Source organism: Theobroma cacao, chromosome 1 (genome assembly GCF_053813885.1).
Source record: "Theobroma cacao isolate CCN51 chromosome 1, ASM5381388v1, whole genome shotgun sequence".
NCBI lineage: Eukaryota > Viridiplantae > Streptophyta > Magnoliopsida > Malvales > Malvaceae > Theobroma > Theobroma cacao.
The window spans coordinates 6098522-6120243 of record NC_142639.1 but is presented as its reverse complement, the minus strand read 5'-3'; the positions used below and the strand labels follow the sequence as shown (position 1 = coordinate 6120243).

At 32.6% G+C, this 21722-nt stretch overlaps 3 protein-coding genes and 1 long non-coding RNA gene across 6 annotated transcripts; 2 read left to right on the top strand and 2 right to left on the bottom strand.

The window, feature by feature from the left end:
- The first annotated feature begins 5493 nt into the window (after positions 1-5493).
- Positions 5494-8768, top strand: LOC18611682 (sorbin/SH3 domain protein). 2 transcript variants are annotated; one of them, XM_018128516.2, is made up of 3 exons: positions 5494-5745; positions 7073-7309; positions 8140-8380. In XM_018128516.2, the coding sequence occupies exons 1-3, from the start codon at positions 5728-5730 to the stop codon at positions 8173-8175; spliced, it is 291 nt and encodes a 96-aa protein (XP_017984005.1). In that variant the 5' UTR covers positions 5494-5727; the 3' UTR covers positions 8176-8380. The 2 variants fall into 2 exon arrangements, with proteins under 2 accessions (XP_017984005.1, XP_007048129.2); XM_007048067.3 differs by lacking the exon at positions 8140-8380 and adding an exon at positions 8420-8768 and having other exon boundaries at positions 5497-5745.
- On the bottom strand, positions 8751-9225 carry LOC148764471 (uncharacterized). The gene is made up of 2 exons (XR_016024149.1): positions 9152-9225; positions 8751-9064 (listed from the first exon to the last, which is right to left on the bottom strand). It is a non-coding gene; the product is annotated as an uncharacterized LOC148764471 (long non-coding RNA).
- Positions 9226-9579: 354 nt separating this feature from the next.
- Positions 9580-15692, bottom strand: LOC18611681 (GTP-binding protein-like protein). Of its 2 annotated transcripts, XR_016024237.1 has the most exons (11): positions 15523-15692; positions 14892-14945; positions 14553-14726; positions 14008-14079; positions 13382-13441; positions 12750-12859; positions 11664-11963; positions 10848-11039; positions 10187-10260; positions 10021-10072; positions 9776-9863 (listed from the first exon to the last, which is right to left on the bottom strand). XR_016024237.1 is itself a non-coding variant. In XM_007048063.3 (10 exons), the coding sequence occupies exons 1-10, from the start codon at positions 15562-15564 to the stop codon at positions 9813-9815; spliced, it is 1107 nt and encodes a 368-aa protein (XP_007048125.3). In that variant the 5' UTR covers positions 15565-15690; the 3' UTR covers positions 9580-9812. The 2 variants fall into 2 exon arrangements, 1 of the variants encoding a protein (XP_007048125.3); XM_007048063.3 differs by lacking the exon at positions 10187-10260 and having other exon boundaries at positions 9580-9863; positions 15523-15690.
- A 4158-nt stretch (positions 15693-19850) lies between these two features.
- LOC18611680 (uncharacterized) lies at positions 19851-20822 on the top strand. The gene is made up of 2 exons (XM_018114721.2): positions 19851-20123; positions 20278-20822. The coding sequence occupies exons 1-2, from the start codon at positions 20001-20003 to the stop codon at positions 20533-20535; spliced, it is 381 nt and encodes a 126-aa protein (XP_017970210.2). The 5' UTR covers positions 19851-20000; the 3' UTR covers positions 20536-20822.
- Positions 20823-21722: the final 900 nt, after the last annotated feature.

Sequence of the window (21722 nt, the reverse complement as noted above, 5' to 3'; positions counted from 1 at the left end):
AAGTGAAAAGATATAAAAATGAAATTAAAAAGTCGAGAGTAATAATAAAATAAAAAATATTCCTTTCACCATAAATATATTTATTTCCAACCCCTCATTTTTTTGCCACCCACCAGTCGTTTTCACCGAACGAAAAAACAAAAAAGGAAAAGAAAAATATTGTGGCCCAAGAGTGAAGAAGGGAAACAAGGTGGAGAGTTGGGATAGACAACGCACGTTGATTAGTATGAATAGAATTTGTGGTTTCCGTTGGCCAAACACTGGAATCGAAGGGAACCCGCCTGCCACATATCGCCACGTGCAATCTTAAGCCTGATTCTACGTAATCCACGTATCCAATCGGCAATCAGGATATCTTCTATTTCATTTTATTTTTATAGTTAGAAATTTGATTTTCTTCTTTTAAATCACACGTAAAAAATTTTATTATGTACTCTGAATTTTATATAATTGTTTATTTTAAACCTATCAACTTTGAAATTGAATAATTCAATAGCTAAATGATGTGATTTAATCATGGGAAATCACTACTTAACAACGTAACCTATCACGATTGAGTGCATATGATGTTTTCAAATTCTAAGTTAAATTATTTAAAAATTTAATGGCTGGAACATATTTAAAATAGAATACTATGATTGGGTTAATCTTAATATAACTAAACATTAATAGCTGACAATTGAAATGGGCCATTACCGTGATTGATTCAATTCAACTTGGAGAAAACAGAAGTCTCGTCCTCACCGAATGGACCGACGATGAGCAAACCTGTTCCAAACTCATTGGACCTAAAACTTTGTTCGTTCAATAAAAACCGAAGACGTCACTTTTTTTCATTTTATATTTTATTGTAGCTTTTCGTCATTTTGTGAGCCAAAGCATACCTCAGAAGTTCGAGTATTGTCAATGATTATACCAGTCGAAATGTGTAGCATTTAAAACACCTTTTAAAACTCTATTTGATTAATATTTTTGTCATTTGCTTTTAGTATTTGGTTCCATTATTTTTAATTTTTATAAAAATTTAAAAACAAATAAAAAATTTAACCAAATAAAACCTTTATTTTTCTACAATAAACAAATAAAAGAAAATTTTGGTCGACGAATTTTCTACAAATTTTGTTTTGGTATTACTTTCAATAGTTTTCTCACAGGTGGTGCTATTTTGAAACTGAAATGTTCTCAAATAATACCAAAAAAAATAAATTAATTTTTTTGTAAATAAAAAAAACCCCTCTAATATTTACCCCAAAATAAAAAGGGAAATATTGACTCAATTTAAGCCATAAACTTACGTATGTCAAGGCCCAAAAGTTGGCCCATCTGAGCTAAACTTAAACCCATGCTCAATAATTAATGTTTTGCTTAATTGGTGTTTTCCTTCTTATTTGTGTTTTAATCCTCACTGTAAGAAATGTAATATATATATATATATATATATATATATATATATATATATATATATATATTAGAATTAAGATAAGAAGATTTGAATTCTATTCTTTAAATAAATAGATCATACACCAACTAATAAATAAAATATTTAAATGCAAAATATAATAGTTTTAATTATAAATATTTTACAGAGTGTTGTGAGAAGCTATAAATAACATTTGCAAAGAATTTTTTTTTCCTTCAAATATGTAGTAATGAAATTTTAAATAACGGGTTGACTAACCAAACGGCTCCTAAGCAAATGATTAAGGAGTTGATTTCGCATATATTGTCCCAAGAGTAGACGGCAAAGTTTGCAAGAAAATATGTACTTTTTTCTTTCTAGTACGTTGGGTGTTCTTGTTTTACTATAAACTTCCAAGAGTTCTAAATATATGTGCTGTTGAAAGTTTAATCTAATCAAGATGACCTATAAAATATGATATATAATGCGTAAAATTATCTAGATATGATTGCATACTATATTAAAAGACTCTATGTTATCCTCCTCTTAATAAATTATTTATTTTAAGAAATTCTTTGTCATGCTTTCGGCTATTTTAATGGGTTCCAATCCAAAGTAACAAGTCATCATGGTTGTGACCCATTACAATATGATTTACGGACAGCAAAGCATTTTCGTTTTCCTCTGGACCATATTCTGAACCTTCAAAATATCTTATTCAAATTTCAAGATTTTTGATAAATTATAATTTTATATTTTATCGAATAATCTAATTATATTTTAGACTTTTTGAAAATTTCTCCATTTATTTAAAATTTCTTTAAAATAAAAATAAAAATCCCATATTCAAATCTCTAGATAAAAGATGCGTACTCTAATTAAAATAAAAAAGGGAAATAAAATCTGTTTACGGCATTAGGGTCAAAACACTAGAAAATGGGAAAAAAAAAAAAAACAGAAATTCCAAAGGTAGAGGTAAAATAATATATATAGAAATGTGATTTGAGAAAACCATTGGTTTCTTTCGGTGGATCAAGTCGGATCCAGTTAAAAAGAGTCGTTCTTGGACGGCAGATAAGCAGTTAGATTATCAATAAAATATTTCTTAAAAGAAGGAGAGTTAGTCAACGTTACTGTCACTTTCAATAATCATGAAAAGTATAATCCTATCCCTTCAGAGAAAAAATCAAATTGTAATCTTAATCACCCGTTAGCCTCATTGCTTGGGTACATTGGTTTTCCACAAATTGTTAAAATTCGAAAGAATAAGAACTAAGAGAAAGAGAAAAATATGATTCACGTAATGTTTTAAAACAATTTGAATTATTTTTTTTATTTTTTATTAGTTCAATTAACGTTTTATATATTTATTTTAAATTAAATAAACTTTTATAACTAATTATCGTTAATCAAAATCTCACTTGTCATTTTTATGTTCACTTGATGTTAACATGAAGAAAATAAAAATATCTCGTATGTCACTTCATCATTAATTATGACATATTAACATATCACGTTAGCACTGTGCGACATAAAATATTAAATAACATTTAAACTAACATTAGTCAACTATTAATTATAAAAATTTATTTGATTCAAAATAAAAAATATACAATTTTGATTAAATGTAATAAAAAATAAAATTTATTGAATAGTTAAAAATTTTTAAATATTAAATTTCAATATAATTATTTTATTTTTATATATATTTTATCAAAAAATAATTGGAATTTAAATTTTTAAACAACCATACATTACTAACTTTTACATTTATTATAATGTTTAGTTTAACTATAAATTATTTAATAACAATAATTGATGATATTCATACAAGTTAAAAAAAAAACTAAATATGCAAATAAGCCCCCCAACTATATACAAAGAAAGCCAATTTAATCCTTATCTTTTTATTTCATTCAAATAAGCTCCTAACCTTTTATTTTGAGTTAAATAAGTCATATTTACTAACTTTTGTTAATCACCAATATAGTCAACAATTTTTGATACAATGTGATATATGGATGTGTCATCTTGATGATATTAATATTACATAGCAAATGACGCGACATTAAAAATTGCTGACTAAAAATTAAGTTTTTTCCTTTTTGCAATTCTAAATGTTCAAAAATTATTGATTAGGGATTTGAAATAAAAAAAATAAAAAATCTAATTGCTTTAAGTTGATTACCATCATTTCTTAATTGAAGCTATCATTCCTAACAAAAAAACATAATCTAAGCCATTCTTATTGAAAGTTGATGTAGAGAAATAAAAAAATACTCAAATACGATATTGAGAAAAGAAAGTCAATAATAGATTATTTCTTCACTTATTTCACATTTTTTGAAATTTTAAGATTACCCAAAGAACTATTTTTAGACAAAGAATAGGAATTGTAGATAGGGAAATAACATTATGACTATAACGTACGTTGGTTTAAAGAATGTGAAGAAATCAAAAAATGCTCAGATACGATTTTAAAAAGAGGAAGTCAATAATACATTATCTTTTCACATTTTTCACAATTTTTAAAAATTTAAGACCACTCAAAAAACGATTTTTAGAATATAAATAGGAATTGCAGATAAAGATAGGATATTTTAATTATAAGAGATGTTGTGTTTAGAGAATATTGAAGAAAGTGAATATTTTGTTTATGAGCAACAGTGGTTTCAATAGAATAAAAAAAGTTATATTAGGTTTTTTTTGTTAAGAATGATGGTTTCAATTAAAAAGATGATAATTAGTTAAGAAATGATGGTAATTAATTTGAAGTAATTAATTTTTTTTAAAAAAAATTAATTTCAAATCCCTAACTAATAATTTTTGAGCATTTAGATAAGTAAGAAAGAAAAAATTTAATTTTTAATTAATAAATTTTTATGTCATATCATTTGTCACATGGTATTAATGTTATCAAAATGACACGTCGATATGTTACGTGACAGATAACGAGATATAAAAATTATTAACTTTAATCAACAATTAGTAATATTTGACTATAATAAAAAGATAGAGATTAAATTAATTTTTTTGATATAATTCAAAGACTTATTCAAGTATTTGATAAAAAACAAGTGAACGGAACGTTTAGTCTCATGTGAAAAGTCCTTTATAGTTACTAATATCATAGACTAATTCATGAGTGATACTTAACAACATTAAACTTATATATAATTATTATTTTTTTAATAAAAGGAAAATTAAAGCAGTGAACAAAGTAGGAGTATTAAATATGATGATGATGTAGGTGGGTTGAATGATCTTGTAGCGAATCCTCCGTTTTGTTTCAGACTTTGGCCTAAAGCACACATTCGAAGAAATTATTTATGAGTTTAATAAAAGTGGCGTCACCACCGTTTGTTGGATACTTTTCTCAAGGACATGTGGACTGAATTATAATATTGACGTCCTTGCACTATTTTAGAAGAGAGATTCTATTTCCAATTCTAACTCATTTTCCAAATCAACTTAAAGGACCCAATCAATCAATCAATCTGTCACTTCTGGCTGGCTCAACCTCCCTCGGGGCAGTGAGTGAAGGACAGGACAGGGTGAAGCCACTGAGAGGGCAAACAGCGTATCCTTTGGCCCGGTTTATGTCTGGCGTGGGGTGGGGACGCCCTTGCTCGTTAGGTTGGCTGCTACTTTCTACCATTTTCCATTTTTTCATTCCTACCCAAAGGGTGTAGGCCTATTTGGTTGATCAGCAAATTCTTTTGAATCTGAATATATGAATAAAGGATGTTACAATCTCTTACTTACGGCAGAAGCTAACTTCCATTTGCCTAAATCAACAGTTCTTCCTAAGTCTTAATGTATGGTGGCACGAAATCGAAGGAACTCAAAAGCGTATAAAACGACATCGTTCTAACACCTGAAACCGCGTTGCGGAAAAATGTTGGATTCTTCCCTTCTAGAGACAGCTAGCAAACTGCGCCACGGAAAAATGTAAGAAAAGAGAAGTACAAAACGCTAAAACGACGTAGGTAAAGCGTGTCCAAAAGAGTGGCATTCCGTGTAATTTCAACAAAAAGTCAAGCCCATTATTGAGAATTGAAACGTATATAAAACAAAAGGCAGAAAGAGTGATTGATTTCCTTACGTGCTGGTTAGTGTTCCCATCAGAAAACCCCATTTGGTGCTGTCATTGTGCTGTAAGGAAAGAGCTCATTCAATCCCACAATTCTCTTTTCTCTTTCAAAACAAAGGCGCCTTTCTTTCCCTGCTTCTTGTTTCTCTTTCGTCATAGCAGTTGATAGCTTAGATTGATATAACTCTTTCAAACGTTGGGAAGTTCACCTTTTTTTCTTTTCTTTGTATCAAGCATGGAAGATCGTAAGGAGGTGAGTTCTTTTGTTTATAGCTCTTTCATATGTTGTTGAGAATAAGGGAGGTAAATGAACTCAGGGAAAAGGCTTCTGGGAAGCTTTTTCTTTATCTATATAAGAACTCTTGGAGATTCAGATGTTTTAATAATCAGTTGAAGTTGGAGTCTTGGAGTTGCAGTTCCTTTGAAATCTTTTTTTTTTTTTTTGATATTTCAATATTTAGAAGTTCAGTCATGGATGAAAATGATTTCGATTTTTACATATTCAAGTATTTTTTTTCTTTTTGCTTTGGCTAATATTATTTAAGGGTCACTTTCTGATTTCCTTTCTAGTCTCAAAAGTCGATATTCTTTTATTTTTCTTTCCCTTTTACTTTTTTTTTTTCAGACATTCAACCAAGTAATAATGTCACTTTGTTTAAAGCTGTGGACCAGTCAAAGCTGCCACCTTCTTTTTCTTTTTAAATAAAAAAGCTAGTACTATATGTATATTCTTCAAGTTTATTCGACGAAAAAATCGATAATGGCAGAGTTGGGATAGGGAAAAGAAACGGGAATGCTTAGAAACAGTTTTTTTGGAGATACGAGGACTATTTTTTGGGTTTCCTTCGGTCGATTTTGTAACGTTGTCTCCAGAGTTGTGCCATTCGGCTTATACGGCACCTTAATGAATTCTCTGCCATCTAATTCATAAAGTTTTTTGACTTTAAAAACCCAATGAACATTTTCTCGTTAAAACTGAAAAAATTGGTTCATCGAGAAGATCTTAGCATTGCGATGACGGGTTAATTGCAGCTTTTGCAGACCTGTTTCTTCGTTTCTGCTTCTTAGGAGACTTCTTTAAGCAAAAATGGTGAAGGTTACAATACTTTGTTAAGGTGTTATTATGAAGAATACTTTCATATCAATTGAAATGCATTAGATTGTGAATGTGAAGTTTCATAGTTTTGGACAAACATATGTAATTTTTTAAATAATATTTTTAACAAGTAGCAATATTTTTAAGGATACTTGCTAGTGAGGAAAGAAAAAGAGCCACTTTTTCCTTTAGGGTTTTGTTAAGCTGTTGCTATTGAATTTTCAGGCCAAATTTTGTAATTTGATAACAGTTGGACCACTCAGGATTGGCATGTACTTTATTGAATTAAAATTTAGTGGCACTTGTGGTCGGGCAGCTGTCATTTCCCCTTTAAGAAATAGTTTTCACAGTTTATTCTGTTTCCATATGTGGTGTAGTTATTGATTGTTTGGCATGCTTTGTTGGAGTTAAAACAAGCATTGATACATTTGCTGAGGTTGATGAAATTGATGTATTGTTTTGGGTTGTATTTGAATTTATGCAGAAAAATGCTCCATGGCTATCAGTGCCACAATTTGGGGACTGGGAGCAGAAGGGACAGCTGCCTGATTACTCTCTCGACTTCTCGAAAATCAGGGAAATGAGGAAGCAGAACAAGAGGGAAGTTTCAAGAGCCAGTCTTGGAAATGAAGAAGAGTTCATTAATCCGACTGCAACCAGTGTTAGCACTGCCCCTAGCGATGATCATCACCATTATCCCCAGAACCATCACTCTCCAACTGTAAGATTCCCCCTTCCACTAACTTCCCAAATGCTTTATTTATTAAGTTTTTTAGATAATGTACATTAAATATGGCTTTTCTATTTTTGGTTAGTAGCTTTAAAGAGGAATTTTGCCGTAGGATGGAAGAAAATAAAGTCATAAACTTTAGTGGCATCCATGTGCTAGGGTGGTGGGGAAGTTGCTTAGCTGGATCATTTAACCTTTTGTTTGATGTTTGCTAGCTGAGTCGGTAGCATTTACTCTGTAGCACATATGGTTTGGCACTTAATAAAGCCCGGTTAGATTTGGTCAAGGCAGCAGGAAATAGGATTATTTATCGTGTTGATTTGATTGACCTAGTTGTTGTAAGAATAAGTTTCCAATTCCTTTATGACAAATTAAAGATAAGAACGTTGAAGATAGTAAATCAATAATAATGTTTCAATGTTGATTTATGATATGCAGTGGTCAAGATATGCGTCTACTTTTCTCCACTGGACTTTTTCCACTTTGACAAATTTTGTGATAAGCATTTCTTTTGGAGCATGTTGTTCTGTTTCTCTGATTACAGAAATCAACTTTGAGAGTTCATGCGGACATTTAGAATCTCTTTTTAGGGAAAAACTGATCTTAATTTATAATAAGGGGACGTAAATCTCTCAGGTCGGTATCAGTTAACCCTGCTGACAACAGTCTCGTGACTCATGGGGTCCGGTAGTGGTCTCAAATATTTTTAATGATTTATACCTATGAATGCATGATGGAGATGTGTGCCAAAAGATTGAAGAAAGTTTGCTTAGGATTAGATCTCAATAACTAATATATGGTCCATATTACACCTTCCTTAGGTCACACGTAAGTGCAAGTGGTGCACATGCAACTGATGTGTTCATGGCAGTGGGCACTTTTGGCTCATTCTGTGTTTATTCTTGGTATGTTGTGTTGCTGATTAATTAATTCAACACAATTGTTTTATTTTGGAACATTCTCTGTTCATTGATGCACTGATAGATCACTCGACTTACCTTTTAACCTTTTACGCCATTTTGATGCTACGATTTTTGAATGGTGGTTTTTAGTTTCAGTTCATTACCTCATTGCCTTTTGATATGTTTTTTCTTATAACAGACAAGGAGGAGTATCCTCAGCTACTTCAACTGTTGCGTCAAGGCCTGAGGTTCACGGACTTAATGTTATAAATGATTTTAAAGCTTCGTGTGATGACCATGTATCTAGAGAGCACTCTCTCTTTCCCTTTGTATGTTTTTGTGTTCCCATCATATTTATTCTCCTGCTTCTCTTCATCAACCCCTTCGTTTTCTCACATAGGAAAAGATGCTATGCTTAGTAAATTGGTGATGATTTATGTTTATCTCCCGCATCCTCTTTTATTGGGTGCTAGCTTACATAACCAGAAATGATGTAATTTGAATGAAAAGTAATGGAGAAGTTAAAAGGGGGAATTGAAGTCTTGAAATATGTGAATAATTAGGAGATTAGGGTGAGATCCAGGGGGATGTGACATGAAAGAAAATCTGGTTGGAAAAATGATAGTCATGTGGCTCAACCACGAGTGATTAAGGGGGGGAGGATGGGGACCAATTCTTTTGCCCGTGGCTTCAATTCCGCACTGCCTGTCTGGTCCATTGCTTAGGATCTTAATGCTGATAGGACGGGCTGCGTAGTACATTTAAAATAAATTAAAACAATACCTTACGGAAGGTGGATCTTAAATTTGCTTTATCCGTTGAACTCGCTGGTTTCTTCCTGCCTCTGCAATTGGCCAAAGTTGGTAACCCACAGTGGTTATATTCAAGGTAGAGAGAGAATTTTGCAACTTGTGGTTCAACCTTTACGTACTTCTTGCAAGTTGCATAAGAGGTCAACTACCATGAAAGACCAATTCCTCAGCTACCGTGAAAGACTTTAAACCTACATCATGTTGCAACAATACTAGTAAACGCATTGCTAAAATCTGGATTAATAGGCTTACAAGAACATGTTAACAGTGAAAATAATACTAAAAATTTTTAACACTCTGACAAAAGTGATTAGTCTTATTCTTATTAGGAAACCTTTGGCAAATGTTGTAAGGAGCCTTTACTCTTATAGAAATAAGTAGATCTCTTAAACAAAAGCTAATAGCGTAGCTGTTCCGCACTCTGCAATGTGGAGGTATCCTCGTTTAGCATCTTGCGGCAATGCACGGGTGAGACAAGGGCTAATCTCTCAAAGTCATCAATGCCTAATCTCTCAGAAGTTAAAACAAAAATTTTCCCGCGAGGCCATTTGCACTTCAAACTTGTTCTAGATTTCAAGTATAATACTACCATAACAAAGCAAACATACAAGTAAATCAAAGCAAATGAGCTTCACAGCAAAACAGCAAAATTACACATCAGGTGTCTCTTCCACCTCATTTCCAGCTGCAGAAACCTCGCTGGCAGCTGAAAATTGGGCACGATGGATTCCTAAAATGTTGGCATACTGGAGAGTTCCAGTATAATTCCATATTCTGTAATCACACCTTCTTGATAATCTGAACAACATCTTCATCCTCAAGTTCATGATCCTGGGATAAAAAGCATGATTTATCCAAGCAAATCAGCAGCATAGAAGAAAAAAGAAGAAAGAAAAAAAGAAAGGTAGAGTAGGGAAATGGGGAGGAAAATGGTTGGAAATGAGATGTTGTAGCTGATAATTATAGAAATCATGTTTCTAGAACAAACCTTGCCAACCCTTTGGGGCTTGTGTTTCACGCTCGATCCCCATACCAATGCACTGTATCATATGACCACATTAAGAACTTACGAACTAGAAATTTAAATAAGGTAAAAGAGTAAAAGAATATAAATTCAAAAAAAAAAAACAATTCAAATAGAAAAGTACTAATACCCTTCTCTGACTGCATATTTCCCTTGTCAACAAACCAGTGACTTGCAACAAACAGTATGACTAATCCAAAATACCTGACAGACTCAAAAACAATGCCAACATAAGCTATGCTCTTTATGTTTTGGTCTGTCTCAAAACAAAGCAAGCAAACAGCAAGGTGCATATGCTTGGATATACCGTGTTCTTTGATAAGCATTCAAATTCCTTACTGATTGTTCAACTATGGACAACATCATAAAGCTTTGAACTTAACCATCCGTGTAATTTCATTCATTACAAGATTCATTGCAGAAGGTAAACGGAGAAATAACATACAGTCCCAGAATAGTAGTCCAAAATAAGAAAACAACTGAAATGACACATTGCTACTTAGAGCTTTATTATAGGCACCCTAAAATCCTGATGTTCTTGTGAGAGTTTCCTTTCTAGTGGCTGAAATTGGTTGGAATTTGCTTATGTTCAAACATATGCAGGGCATTTACACAAAAAAAGTATAAGCTAGCATGCAAATATGTATGATATTTAGTTTTTTCCCTCCTGCACTCTCAAACAAAGTTTCAGGGCAGACTTCTAAAACACCTTGCATCTGCAAAATGTGCAAGCACGGAAATGGCTATGACTCAACAGCATACTGCATTAGAGATTTGAAGAGGATACTTACTACTTAAATTGTTTAAGCATGTCTTTATGGATTCGGTTGCAGAAGTCCTCAACTGTCCTCTTCTTTGATGACAGGATTACAGGATCTTCATAGTCTGGATTCATCCCCTTTGGCTTTGTATAAATGCGAGTTAAATCAAGATACTCCCATATCTTATCCAGGAGACCATCTAGGTTCCACTCCAGGTGAGCACTACAGATTAGTCAGAAAAAGAAGTATATAGAAAATTAGACCATAAATGACAAAGTAGATGATCAGGCAAAGAAAGAAATAGCCATCACCATAAATTACAACAAGACAACATAGTTGCTGTAGACCACTCAATCATACCAAGCAAATCCAATAGGAGTAAAAATGACACTTTAAGGGCACAATCAAAACCAAGCATAGGCTAATATTTACAATTTACTTTAAGCTGTTAATATTGTTTCAAACCTGAAGAAATATAGCCCTATAATCACAGGTTGATGCCACGCTACAACAGGGAAGGACCAGCATAACTATCCTCATCTTTAAATTATTGCAAAAGCTACCGCAGACAATATAAATTCACCATCTGAGAGTTTTCATCTGGTAGCAAATTTGATTGTTTTTATTCAATCTAAATATGGTTTGTTCACATCTCCTATGTGCTTGTTATAAAACACTTAAGCTGCTCTAAAGGAACAACTATTATCTGAAGTCTAAATCACAACATAAAGATTTAACATCGCATACTTCAATGAAGCAGATCAACTTTATTATGATAACTTTGATTGAAAAAGACATTAGCAGAGAAGAGTCAGCCTAGTTCCCAAAAGATCAAGGGAAAAGTACCTGACTGGGCAGTAATGGGGAAGTTTATCCAAAATCTCCAGCTCTTCAAGTGTAATCTGATCAATCTTGTTCACGACATAGATGCAAGGCATATATATCCTACTGCCCTCAATGACATCTATTAGATCATCAGCGGTTGCATCATATCTCAAAGTGATATCAGCATTGTGAATTCTGTATTCACTACATATTGCCTTCACAGTTTCAAGGTCCAGGAGAGTATTTGCAACTGTGGAGGTGAAATTAATACCACCCTTGTCTTTCTTTCTGAATGTCAAATTAGGCGGTTCCTTGTTCAACCTGTGCCCACAAACTACACTTTTCAGAGCACTGGCAAGGAGCCAACCACTACAAAGATGCAGCTCAAGAACGGTAGCAACAAGACATGGGATGCTCCAACATGTGATCTATACTAATTAATTAAAAAAAAATCAATATGTACAAGGAAAAACCTTAATATCAAGAATATTCTACATATATATAATTACTCCATCAAAACACTAAATGATACCACTAGATTGAAAGCCATAGCAAGTAACCCATGTTATACTAAATTCCAATGAAATTAGCAAACCACCTTGCCCTATTTTGACATAAACAAAACTGTAGAAAACTAGAAGTCCTTCAAGATAAGTTCTAACAGCATTGAGATAGAGGTGCTATAGGCATGTATATTTGCTTCAAAATGTCATTACCATACTTTTCTGTGATCTGTGATCTCCATGTTGAAGAACCAACAAGTCATGTGTCTAATGCTCATTCAAGTAACTGCTACCAAATTTATGCCATATTAAGGGGAAGGATTAAATTTAGCAAACACTGATAAGAAACAAACAATAGTTGTCAGGGAAAACCAAAATCAAGGATGTGAGTAGACAGTAAGAAGCTAAGAGACTGAAACATAATTTTTCAAAGAAAATATATTAAAAAAAGGAGACAAAATACTCTTAGATTCCACAATAATAGCACTTTGGATACAAGAAAGATCAGCATGGCTAAGAAATACAGGCAGGCAAATGCAAAAGAGGCCAAAATGACATCAAAAGTGAAACCACCAGGAGGCAGCAGAAGATTAGCCAATGTTACCTTATGCCAAATCCTTCAAGCTCTTTCTCAATAAGACGCTTGTGAGTTATTGGCTTTATCGCATCAAGAACAATCAATATACAATTGCATGTCCTAGCAGTGCTGATGACCTGGATAACAATGGCACTTCTTTCAGCATACTTGTAACAACAGATGAGCATGAGAAAAAAGATCAGAAACTGGTACAAGCCAATAAAATTTTCAAAACAGGTTTGACCTAGAATTATACTAAAATGATTTCAATTCTATGACATTAATAAAATCATGCCCAAAAATAAAATTAGATTGAAAATATCCACTCTGCTGAAGTGCATAATCTTTCATGATACTTTAGTAGGCATAGCATAAACATGGGAAAAAAACATTCTAAGTTGTAAAATTAAATTTAAAATTAAAATTCATACAAGCAATAATAGCATAAAATTAATAGAATATAAAATTAAAAATAAATAAATAAACATTAAACAATAGAAATGAACATTAACATAGTTTCATCTATATAATAGATATGATTATGCTTAAGCATTTTCTAACGCAAAAATATAATCAAGCACTTTGAACATGCAATTAAAAAAATGCCAAAAAAAGCCCATAAATTATTGGTTATATCTGACAAAACTAATTGTGTTTACCTGTCTTCCTCTACCCTTTCCATCTTTAGCACCCTCGATAATACCAGGGAGATCCAACAACTACAAATCACAATAACATTGGCATTATATCCAGTTTGTTATCTTCCAGAAAAAGCTTATCTCAACAAGTCATTCAAGCATCTTGATGTAGTAATAGGGAAAAAATATCCGTCAAACTTAGCACAGTTCTTCTACATAAGTTCATTCATCAAGGGGGCATTTGTTTTTCGACACATTATAATTTACAACAAATTCAACACAAATAGGATAGCTCTTATGACAAGATAGTTAAGGCATCAGACAATAGCAAATACTTGACAACCAAAATTTCATGAGACACTGATTAAAAAGCATGAACTTAAACAATATTTCACAACATGATCCTTAAATTCATAAAATCTTGAGTTTATAAATTTATGGAATATATATGTAAACACAACCAAAGAAACAGTATAAGAGCATCGAATGAACCACTAACATCCTGCTTTATTACATCCCTCCCAAGGGTAAAATGGTACGTACGACAAAAGGGAAAGATCAATTATTCAACTGCTATTACTAAAATTTAATCCATGACTAAAGCAAAAATTCACATTCAAATTAAGCTTTGCTAAAGAAAATAGTACCTGAATTTTAGCCCCTCTATACACGATCACACCTGGGATACAAGTTAATGTAGTAAATTCGTAGGAAGCAACCTATAAACCACAAAGAATACAAGTTCATCAGTCCTCAGAAGATCCTGGGCAATATTGCAGCACAAACTTCCAGAGAGAACATGTTTTACTCAGCCCTCCCATTCCCTTCTCACCCCAACAAAAATTTAAGAAAATGTGAAAAGTTATGCTAAACATTCTTCTCAGTCAAAGACCAGTAAGACCAGACAGACAAATAAATTTACATGTCAACTAAAGCATGGTATACTTCACAGTTCACAACTTCAACCATTCTCAATTCTCAGTCTTTAAGGCTGGGTTAACCTTATCCCCTTCCAGAATTTGGGATCTCTAATGTTTCAAAAATGTATTTTTGGTAGAGAAGAGAAGAACCAGAATTCAGAAAATTTCGAAAAACATTTTCTTAACACAATCAAACTCTAGCATTTGTGATAACAGAAGATAACCAGAGGCGGCATTTGCACCTTTATGACATCACAAACAGCCATTCATACCTCTGAAAATGTCCCTGTCAATTTGTTTAGAAGAGTAGATTTCCCCACTGAAGGGAAACCTACTAGACCAACTCTTGCATCTCCACTTTTTGTAACATCAAAACCTTCACCCGCAGCACCTCCCCCTTTTGATGAGGGTGTAAGGAGTTCTCTTCGTAGCTTTGCAAGTTTAGCCTAGCACCATATGACCAATGACACAAATCATTTTCATCAACGAACATGAATACCACAAAAAGGAAAAAAGAATCAAACACAGCATTTTTAACACAATAAACACATAATTCCACAAATGAACCAAAACAAAATCAATCAATAAAAGAAGATAAAAGCCATGTTCACCTTCAGCAAACCGAGATGATGAGCTGTTGCTTTGTTCTTTTGAGTCCTTGCCATCTGTAATAAACAAAAGGACAACATTTAAATACAGAAAGCCAAGACTTTAGACGTTGCTCAAGTTTCATGGACACGTTTTGCATTTAGCCAACAAAGCTTTGAAATTTTAGAAAATACAAACACAATTCTTACGAACACACCTTTATTCATCAATTCATTTCCATTCAACAATATTTCAAAATGAATAAACCGATAAAAGCTAGAAATTCTAAGCATTATTCATTTTTTTCTCCTACATATTAACCCGAAAAACTATACAACGAATATTCAAATTTTGGTCCTTAAAAAATAATTCAAAGCTTAATATTTTTTAAATAACTCAAAGCCTAATCTTTTTAAAAATAATAAGAAAAATAGGAAGCTATCTTCAATTTTCATTGGAAAATGGAAAAATATATTCGACTTTACATTACTCGGAAAGATATTCAATAATTGAGCAATTACTAGGCTAAGTAATAGACAAGTAAATTAAATATAAAAAATTCAATTTTGGATTATGAGCTATTATGAGCAGCCGAACGGAACTGAGAGATTATTCTACGAACTAAAAGCAAAAAGAAAAAAAGAAAAAGCTAACCTCATCTTCGATGTCTTTGATTTTTTGCATGACAGTCGCCATTGTCACAGAAGAGAAAGAGTGATTCAGATCACGGTGATCGGACGGCGGCGACTGGGCTGCGACGGTTCGTTTTTTCTACTTAAGGGAGGAAGAAGAAAAGAGCAACAAGTAGATGCTAGAGAAAACTAAGATAGTTGAACAATAGGGCTTAGATTTGGTGTGACGTAACTGGGCTGTGGACTGGATCCAATAAGGATCCGGCCCCTCTCCTCTTCGACTTTTCAAAAGAAGATATCTACGGTTATATAAGAAGCCACCTCATTAAACTTGAAATCTACGGCTCTTTGATATGCCACATCATAGAACAATGAAATTTTTAGAATAAAATACATTTATCTTTTCTTGATCAAAATTATATAAAAATTTATTAATTTTCAAAATAAATAACTCATTTCAAAAAAATATTTTTCTCAAAACAGGTACGTCCAGCCGTTTGCTAATAATTAATATTTCCTTCAACGTGCTAACATGACAAAAACAAAAAAATAATTTTATTTTTAATTAATTTTTAAAATTATTATTATATAATTTTTTATTTTTTATTAATTAAAAAAAATCTCTCAAAATGGGAAGCACCTGGTGCTCTTTTGAGAAGCCTGATGTTCCCTTAGAGGGGGAGCACCGATGGGTGCTCCTCTCTCTTTTTTTTTTTTTTTTTTTAAATTTTTTTAAATATAATAATAATTTTTTAAATTAACAAAAAAAGAAAAAATATTTTAACTTTTTTTAATTTTTGTTAACAATATTTTTATTTTTGAGATAAAGTATTTATTTTTATAATTAATAAACATACTTAAAATTTTCACTAAAACTTAAAAATATTGAAGCATTTTATCCAAATTTTTAACGTAGTTATTTCCCTTAACTTTTTTCCGATGACGTGGTGTATTTAGAACCGTAGATTTCAATTTTAATGAGATGGTGTACCATCCACCGTTAACTGGACTCTCCAGTTAAAATGCTAACAGGAAAGTAGCCGGATCTTATTAATAAATAGTGATCTTACACTGTTGTTTTGGGTTGGGCTAATTGTAACCAGCCCGTTATTAGCGAAGTGGGCTCGAGCACCGGCCTAATTACTCTTATGTACTTGTTAATATTTTGATATCAAACAAGCAATCATGTTTACAAAAATATAATATTAGACCAAAAATTGTGACTGGAGTTAGAATATAAATTTCATTGATTTTTTATTTATGGTTTTTTTTTAAAAAAGTTTTTATTCTTTTATTGCATTCAATTAAGTTTTTATATTTTTAATTTTAATCAAATAAACCCTTATGATTAATGATTAACAAATTATCATTAGTTAAAATGTCACATGTCATTTTATATTCATATGAAATTAACATGGAATTGATGTGGAAGGTAAAAAATGTCATATGATCAAGTTATCATGTCAAATTAGCATTTTACATTATAATCAGTTATGATATATTAGTATGTCATTAGCGTCACACAGCATAAATTGATAAATAGTATTTTGATTAAGTCAATCGTTAATCATTAAGACTTATTTGACTCAAAATAAAAATATAATGGCTTATTTGATTTAAAATAAAAATATAAAAACTTAATTAAATGTAATAAAAGTATAAGAGCTTATTTGAATTTTTTTGAATAATTAGGGATTTTTCAAATATTATGCCTTTATTTATTTAGGTCCAATTCTGAAAATTTTCTTTTATATTATTTTAATTCGGTAATTTTAGTTAATCAACTCTAATTTTAAAGAATTTAATCCCTACAATTTTGTTATCAGTTAATTTTAAAGATAATTGATAAGGGTATTGAAATCCTGCACTTAAATTCACGTAATTAGCTTTCTCATTGGTGACGTGATATGCCATTTGAATTTTTTTTACCATGCGGTATAAATTTGTAAAAAAGACTTTATTTTTAACAAAAAAGTACTATTAGTGTTTTTAAGAATTAAAAAGTACTAATTATTTAATTACATTTAATTATAATTTTTCAGATTGATATGTGCCAAGTAGTAAAAAAAAATTCATCTCAACATACTAGATGATCACCTAAATGCCACATTATCCACTCTCAAAGGTAAAATTTAATAATATTAGTTTGGACATGGTTTAAATTCTTTAAAATTAGAGTGATGAACTGATTTGGTACTAAGTTTGGACATAGATTTTAGAATCCTTTTAACAGGACATCAATCAAGACCTTAATCTTTATCACTAGGATTTAATTAATAATAACTACATTCGAGTTTATTGCAGTCATAAATAGAGGTATTTGATGCAGTGATAAATGCACGTATCCTTTTCACACAAAAAGTTAAAAAAGTTTGATTCCGAACTCCCTTTCTTCAGATTAAATATGTATGTCGCAAAACTCTGGCCCTTTAGGCAAGATGTGTTATCGATTTACTCTTAGGGAACTAGCTGGCAGTACCTGCTCAATTTATACTTTACCAAGAACCATGTGGTTGTTGATATTTAAGAAAAATTCTGGTTAACTGGACTTTCCCTTTGCCTATCAAGCCAACTATAGATGGAAGTTCTAAGGGCAATCCAGGATTGCAGGATGGATGGGCTCAAATTGAGATGGGATTATTGCTATGCTTCTGCAAACTGCCCTTGCTTTCTAACATTTGGCTCTGGTTTGTGACAATCGAACCCACTACCAGATGGCGTGATCAGCCCTGATAAGGCAATGCTGACAAAATCAAGTGAGACAGGGAAAAGCACAGCAAAGAAAAGAAAGTGTGATACCTCATTAAAATTGGAAGGAAATAAAAAAAAAAAACAGTTGGGAAGAACTCAAATTTTGGGTCTGATTGCTTAGAACCGAAAAAAAGGAAAACCTTTGCATGTATGGTTGAGTTATATCACTTTGTTTTCCGATATAGTAATTCATTGCTAGATTCCATCATCAACCAAACCTAATCCTTTTGCATCAGAAAACCCTATCACAAATGTCTGCTGCTGGTACGGAAAATAGAAAAGAAAAAAAAGAATCACTTTAAAGAGGCCTCGCCACCAGCAAACAACAAGCCATTCCGACATGCTGATTAAGTACATTTAATGCTATAAACAAAAACTAATAACAGCATTGTTTTATTGTACAGCTCCAGGGTCTATAGTACTCTGCATATGAGAGCGGGTCCCTTAGCCAGCCAGCAAACCGTGTGGACCAAAATCACACTCATAATTCAAGAAGTATTTGCTTTCCTTATTAAGACTGAAAGAGTATCTGCAGCTGGACTATGAAAATCTAAAGCACTAGTTGCAAATGCTTGTCATGTAATCTGTGTTCATCACTTTATGCCTATACTGACATGACATCCCCAAGTAGGCCATAAATGCTTTTCTCCCTTCTCCCTTCTAATCTCAAGCTGGTTTTCAGGTTTCTATTTAAGATATGTTAAATGGTTGGTAACCTAAAGTAAAAAGATTAGAAAAAAATGATAATGTGTTTGGTCCTTTTTTTTTTTTAATTATTGACTCTTCAGCAATTTCCTTTCTATTTATTGTCTTTATTTTGTTTATCATCTGAGAGTGATCCTTCCACTCAGCTTAATTTCCAAAGTGGGAGCATTCACTCAAAGAATGGGACATGTTTTGCCATTTTCATAAATTATGTTACTCTGAAATGAAGATGACAATTAATCAATCTCAAGCCTCAACACAATTAGTCAGGACTTAAATGCTAAGACTGACATTTATTACAAGAAACTAGTGGTAATGACACATAACCTTTCAAATTCTGTGGAGCTGGACAAAACAAGTCTCAGTTCTGGAGTAATAAAAGCTATGGCCCTACAACAAGATAGAACCTCTGGTTACTAAGTTTTGACTGTCCTTTAGCTTAACCATTACAAATGACACTAGTATCTTAGCTAGATACCAGATAAGAGAGGGGTTTAATTTGGTTGCAAGTAGTGCTGCCCCTTGTATATGTGCGAGGATTGGTGGACTATGAATTTTGAGCCATACCGTGTTGCCTTAGAGATGGAAGTGATAGGAAAGTGAGGCTCACCGAATTACAGCCAAGCACGCTAGGAGAGAATTGGGTCTATCTTGGATTAGATATCTGGGTGTGGGCTTACTGCTTGCTACTCCTCATCCGTTGTTCCTGCTGGATAACATCATAACACTACTTCATGATTCTTGTGGAGATGTGGGACTTAGCCAGATTGGCTAAATGCCATTAGGACCCCACCACCCCACATGCACTTCCCTATATGCTTTAACTCGCCCCTTCCTTTTGCCTTTCTCTATTTATAACCCGATACATCCCCATGGCTCGGGAGAAAAGGAGAAGGGGAAAGAAGGGAGGTTTCAACTTTAGAGACTATAAAGATTTCCTTTCTCGGTTTCTTGCAAAAAAAAACACACACTCACAAACTCTCTTCCAAGTTCTAGTTTGAGTATAGTCTAAACAAGGAGGAAGTATTTCTAGTTTGAAAAGACATGGAAGTGGCTGTTGAGCTTGAAGATGATCTGTTTTTTGCAGACTTAAGCAAGCAAATCTCTCTGCTAATCATGGATGATGATGAAGACCCAGTTGCTAGATGTCCTTCAGTTTCTTTCCAGGTTTTTACCAATTCCATGCTTTTCATTCACAACAAACAACATGTTCTGTTGCATCTTCTAGTATTTTTTTTTTTTGTTTTGAAAGATGCATCTTCTGGTATTAACTTCAAAGATTCATGAATATATGACTAAATTTTGTTGTCAAAAATTTCAGGCTTTCTCTGGAGCAAATTATCCAATAGCACAACATTCATATCTTCATGACCAAATCTGCAGAAGAGAAAGCAAAGGCACAGGAGTTTTTATCCCAAGGTCATCACAGCCAAGAAGGAAACACAGGCAAGGGAGATACAGTTCATTTAATACAAGGTCTAACCGGCAGCATGATAAGACAAGAATGGTTTCTCAAGCATCTTACAATAGTTCTTTTTACCCAAGGAAAGGCTCAGGATACACGCCTTCAAGTGTGTAACTTACTAAAAGAATTACTACTAATCCCTTTGTCATCAGTGGCCGAGGCAAGGCAGGTTTAAGGATTTTATAATTATATATCATGATGATATGTACATTAGAAAATAATTGATCCTGCTCCTAATTATTGGGTCTTGAGGAGGTTCACCAAAAGGGTCTGCCTCCCTAAATCATGGAAATGTATGGTGATTGTTATATAAGTGTGATATAGGAAAAATATGTGTTGTTCACTTAAATTAATTGATTTTATATATTAATTTATTGATATTAGATATACTTTTTCTTTTCCTTCCTTTTCTCATTTTCCTATTCCTTCAGCTGTCAAAGCAAATATTATTTGGCCAAACCATTTGCATATCCAACAATGCAACCTTCCACAAAAGACAAGCATTTTCTAGCACAAACTTGATCAGCATGTTGAAAATTCCATACAGAAAGTACTCAATTCTGATGAGCATAAGAAAGATTGATCTGCAACCTTAAGCAATTTAGCATATGATGAGTTTCAACCTTGGTAACAGCTTTGATCAATTCGTTAATTACTTGTAAGAGTGGAAGACAAAAGTAGATCAAAATATGCTTTTATTCATTATTGGACTGTTTTAAGGCCTTATCAGCAGAGCTGTATGATTGGTGAAAAGAGCCTTCAAATGTTTCTTTAATTATGACATCCTTAATCAATTAGCTATTAATCTTCTTTCACAGCGATGTCGACCCTGCCTGGGAAAGTACTTATTGGAGTAGGCTAGCTAAAGCATACAGGGCACCCAAAACCCATTTAAGAATTCAAGAATTTTCCCTAAAAAATTCTGATATGTCATTAGAAATATGCAAGCAGTTTCTCTTATTAGCTTCCCCTTATCTTTCAACCATCCTTCAAGTAGCTATCATGTTTTCCATATTCATTGCCCCAGTCCTTTTCATTTCCAAATTTCATGTTGCATTCACTTTCCTGTTCCCATTCTGGCCAACTCCACATGCCACATGATCATTCATTTCTTTGATAGGGACCCTGTACATATGAATGAATTAGTACTTAAATCCAGAGAATAATATGATTAGATGGCTAATTTTTCTCCCTAATAATCATGAGATCATGCCCTTGGAAATCAAGGGGTCCCTCATGTCACAGACCATGAAAAGAAAAGATGAGAGGAAGTTCAAAGTTTGGGGCTAATTTGATGGGTG

What these genes read in the sequence shown, in the direction of transcription:
- LOC18611682 (XM_007048067.3), top strand. An exon ending in AGAACCATCACTCTCCAACT is followed by an intron (nt 7,310 to 8,419) that starts GTAAGATTCCCC and finishes TTCTTATAACAG; the next exon opens with ACAAGGAGGAGTATCCTCAG.
- LOC18611681 (XM_007048063.3), bottom strand. Translation starts at nt 15,564, where the DNA reads ATGGCGACTGTCATGCAAAAAATCAAAGACATCGAAGATGAG. An exon ending in CTTGAAGGATTTGGCATAAG is followed by an intron (nt 11,964 to 12,749) that starts GTAACATTGGCT and finishes TTGTGGGCACAG; the next exon opens with GTTGAACAAGGAACCGCCTA. An exon ending in AGCCCCAAAGGGTTGGCAAG is followed by an intron (nt 9,864 to 10,020) that starts GTTTGTTCTAGA and finishes TTTTTATCCCAG; the next exon opens with GATCATGAACTTGAGGATGA.
- LOC18611680 (XM_018114721.2), top strand. Translation starts at nt 20,001, where the DNA reads ATGGAAGTGGCTGTTGAGCTTGAAGATGATCTGTTTTTTGCAGACTTA. An exon ending in GTCCTTCAGTTTCTTTCCAG is followed by an intron (nt 20,124 to 20,277) that starts GTTTTTACCAAT and finishes CAAAAATTTCAG; the next exon opens with GCTTTCTCTGGAGCAAATTA.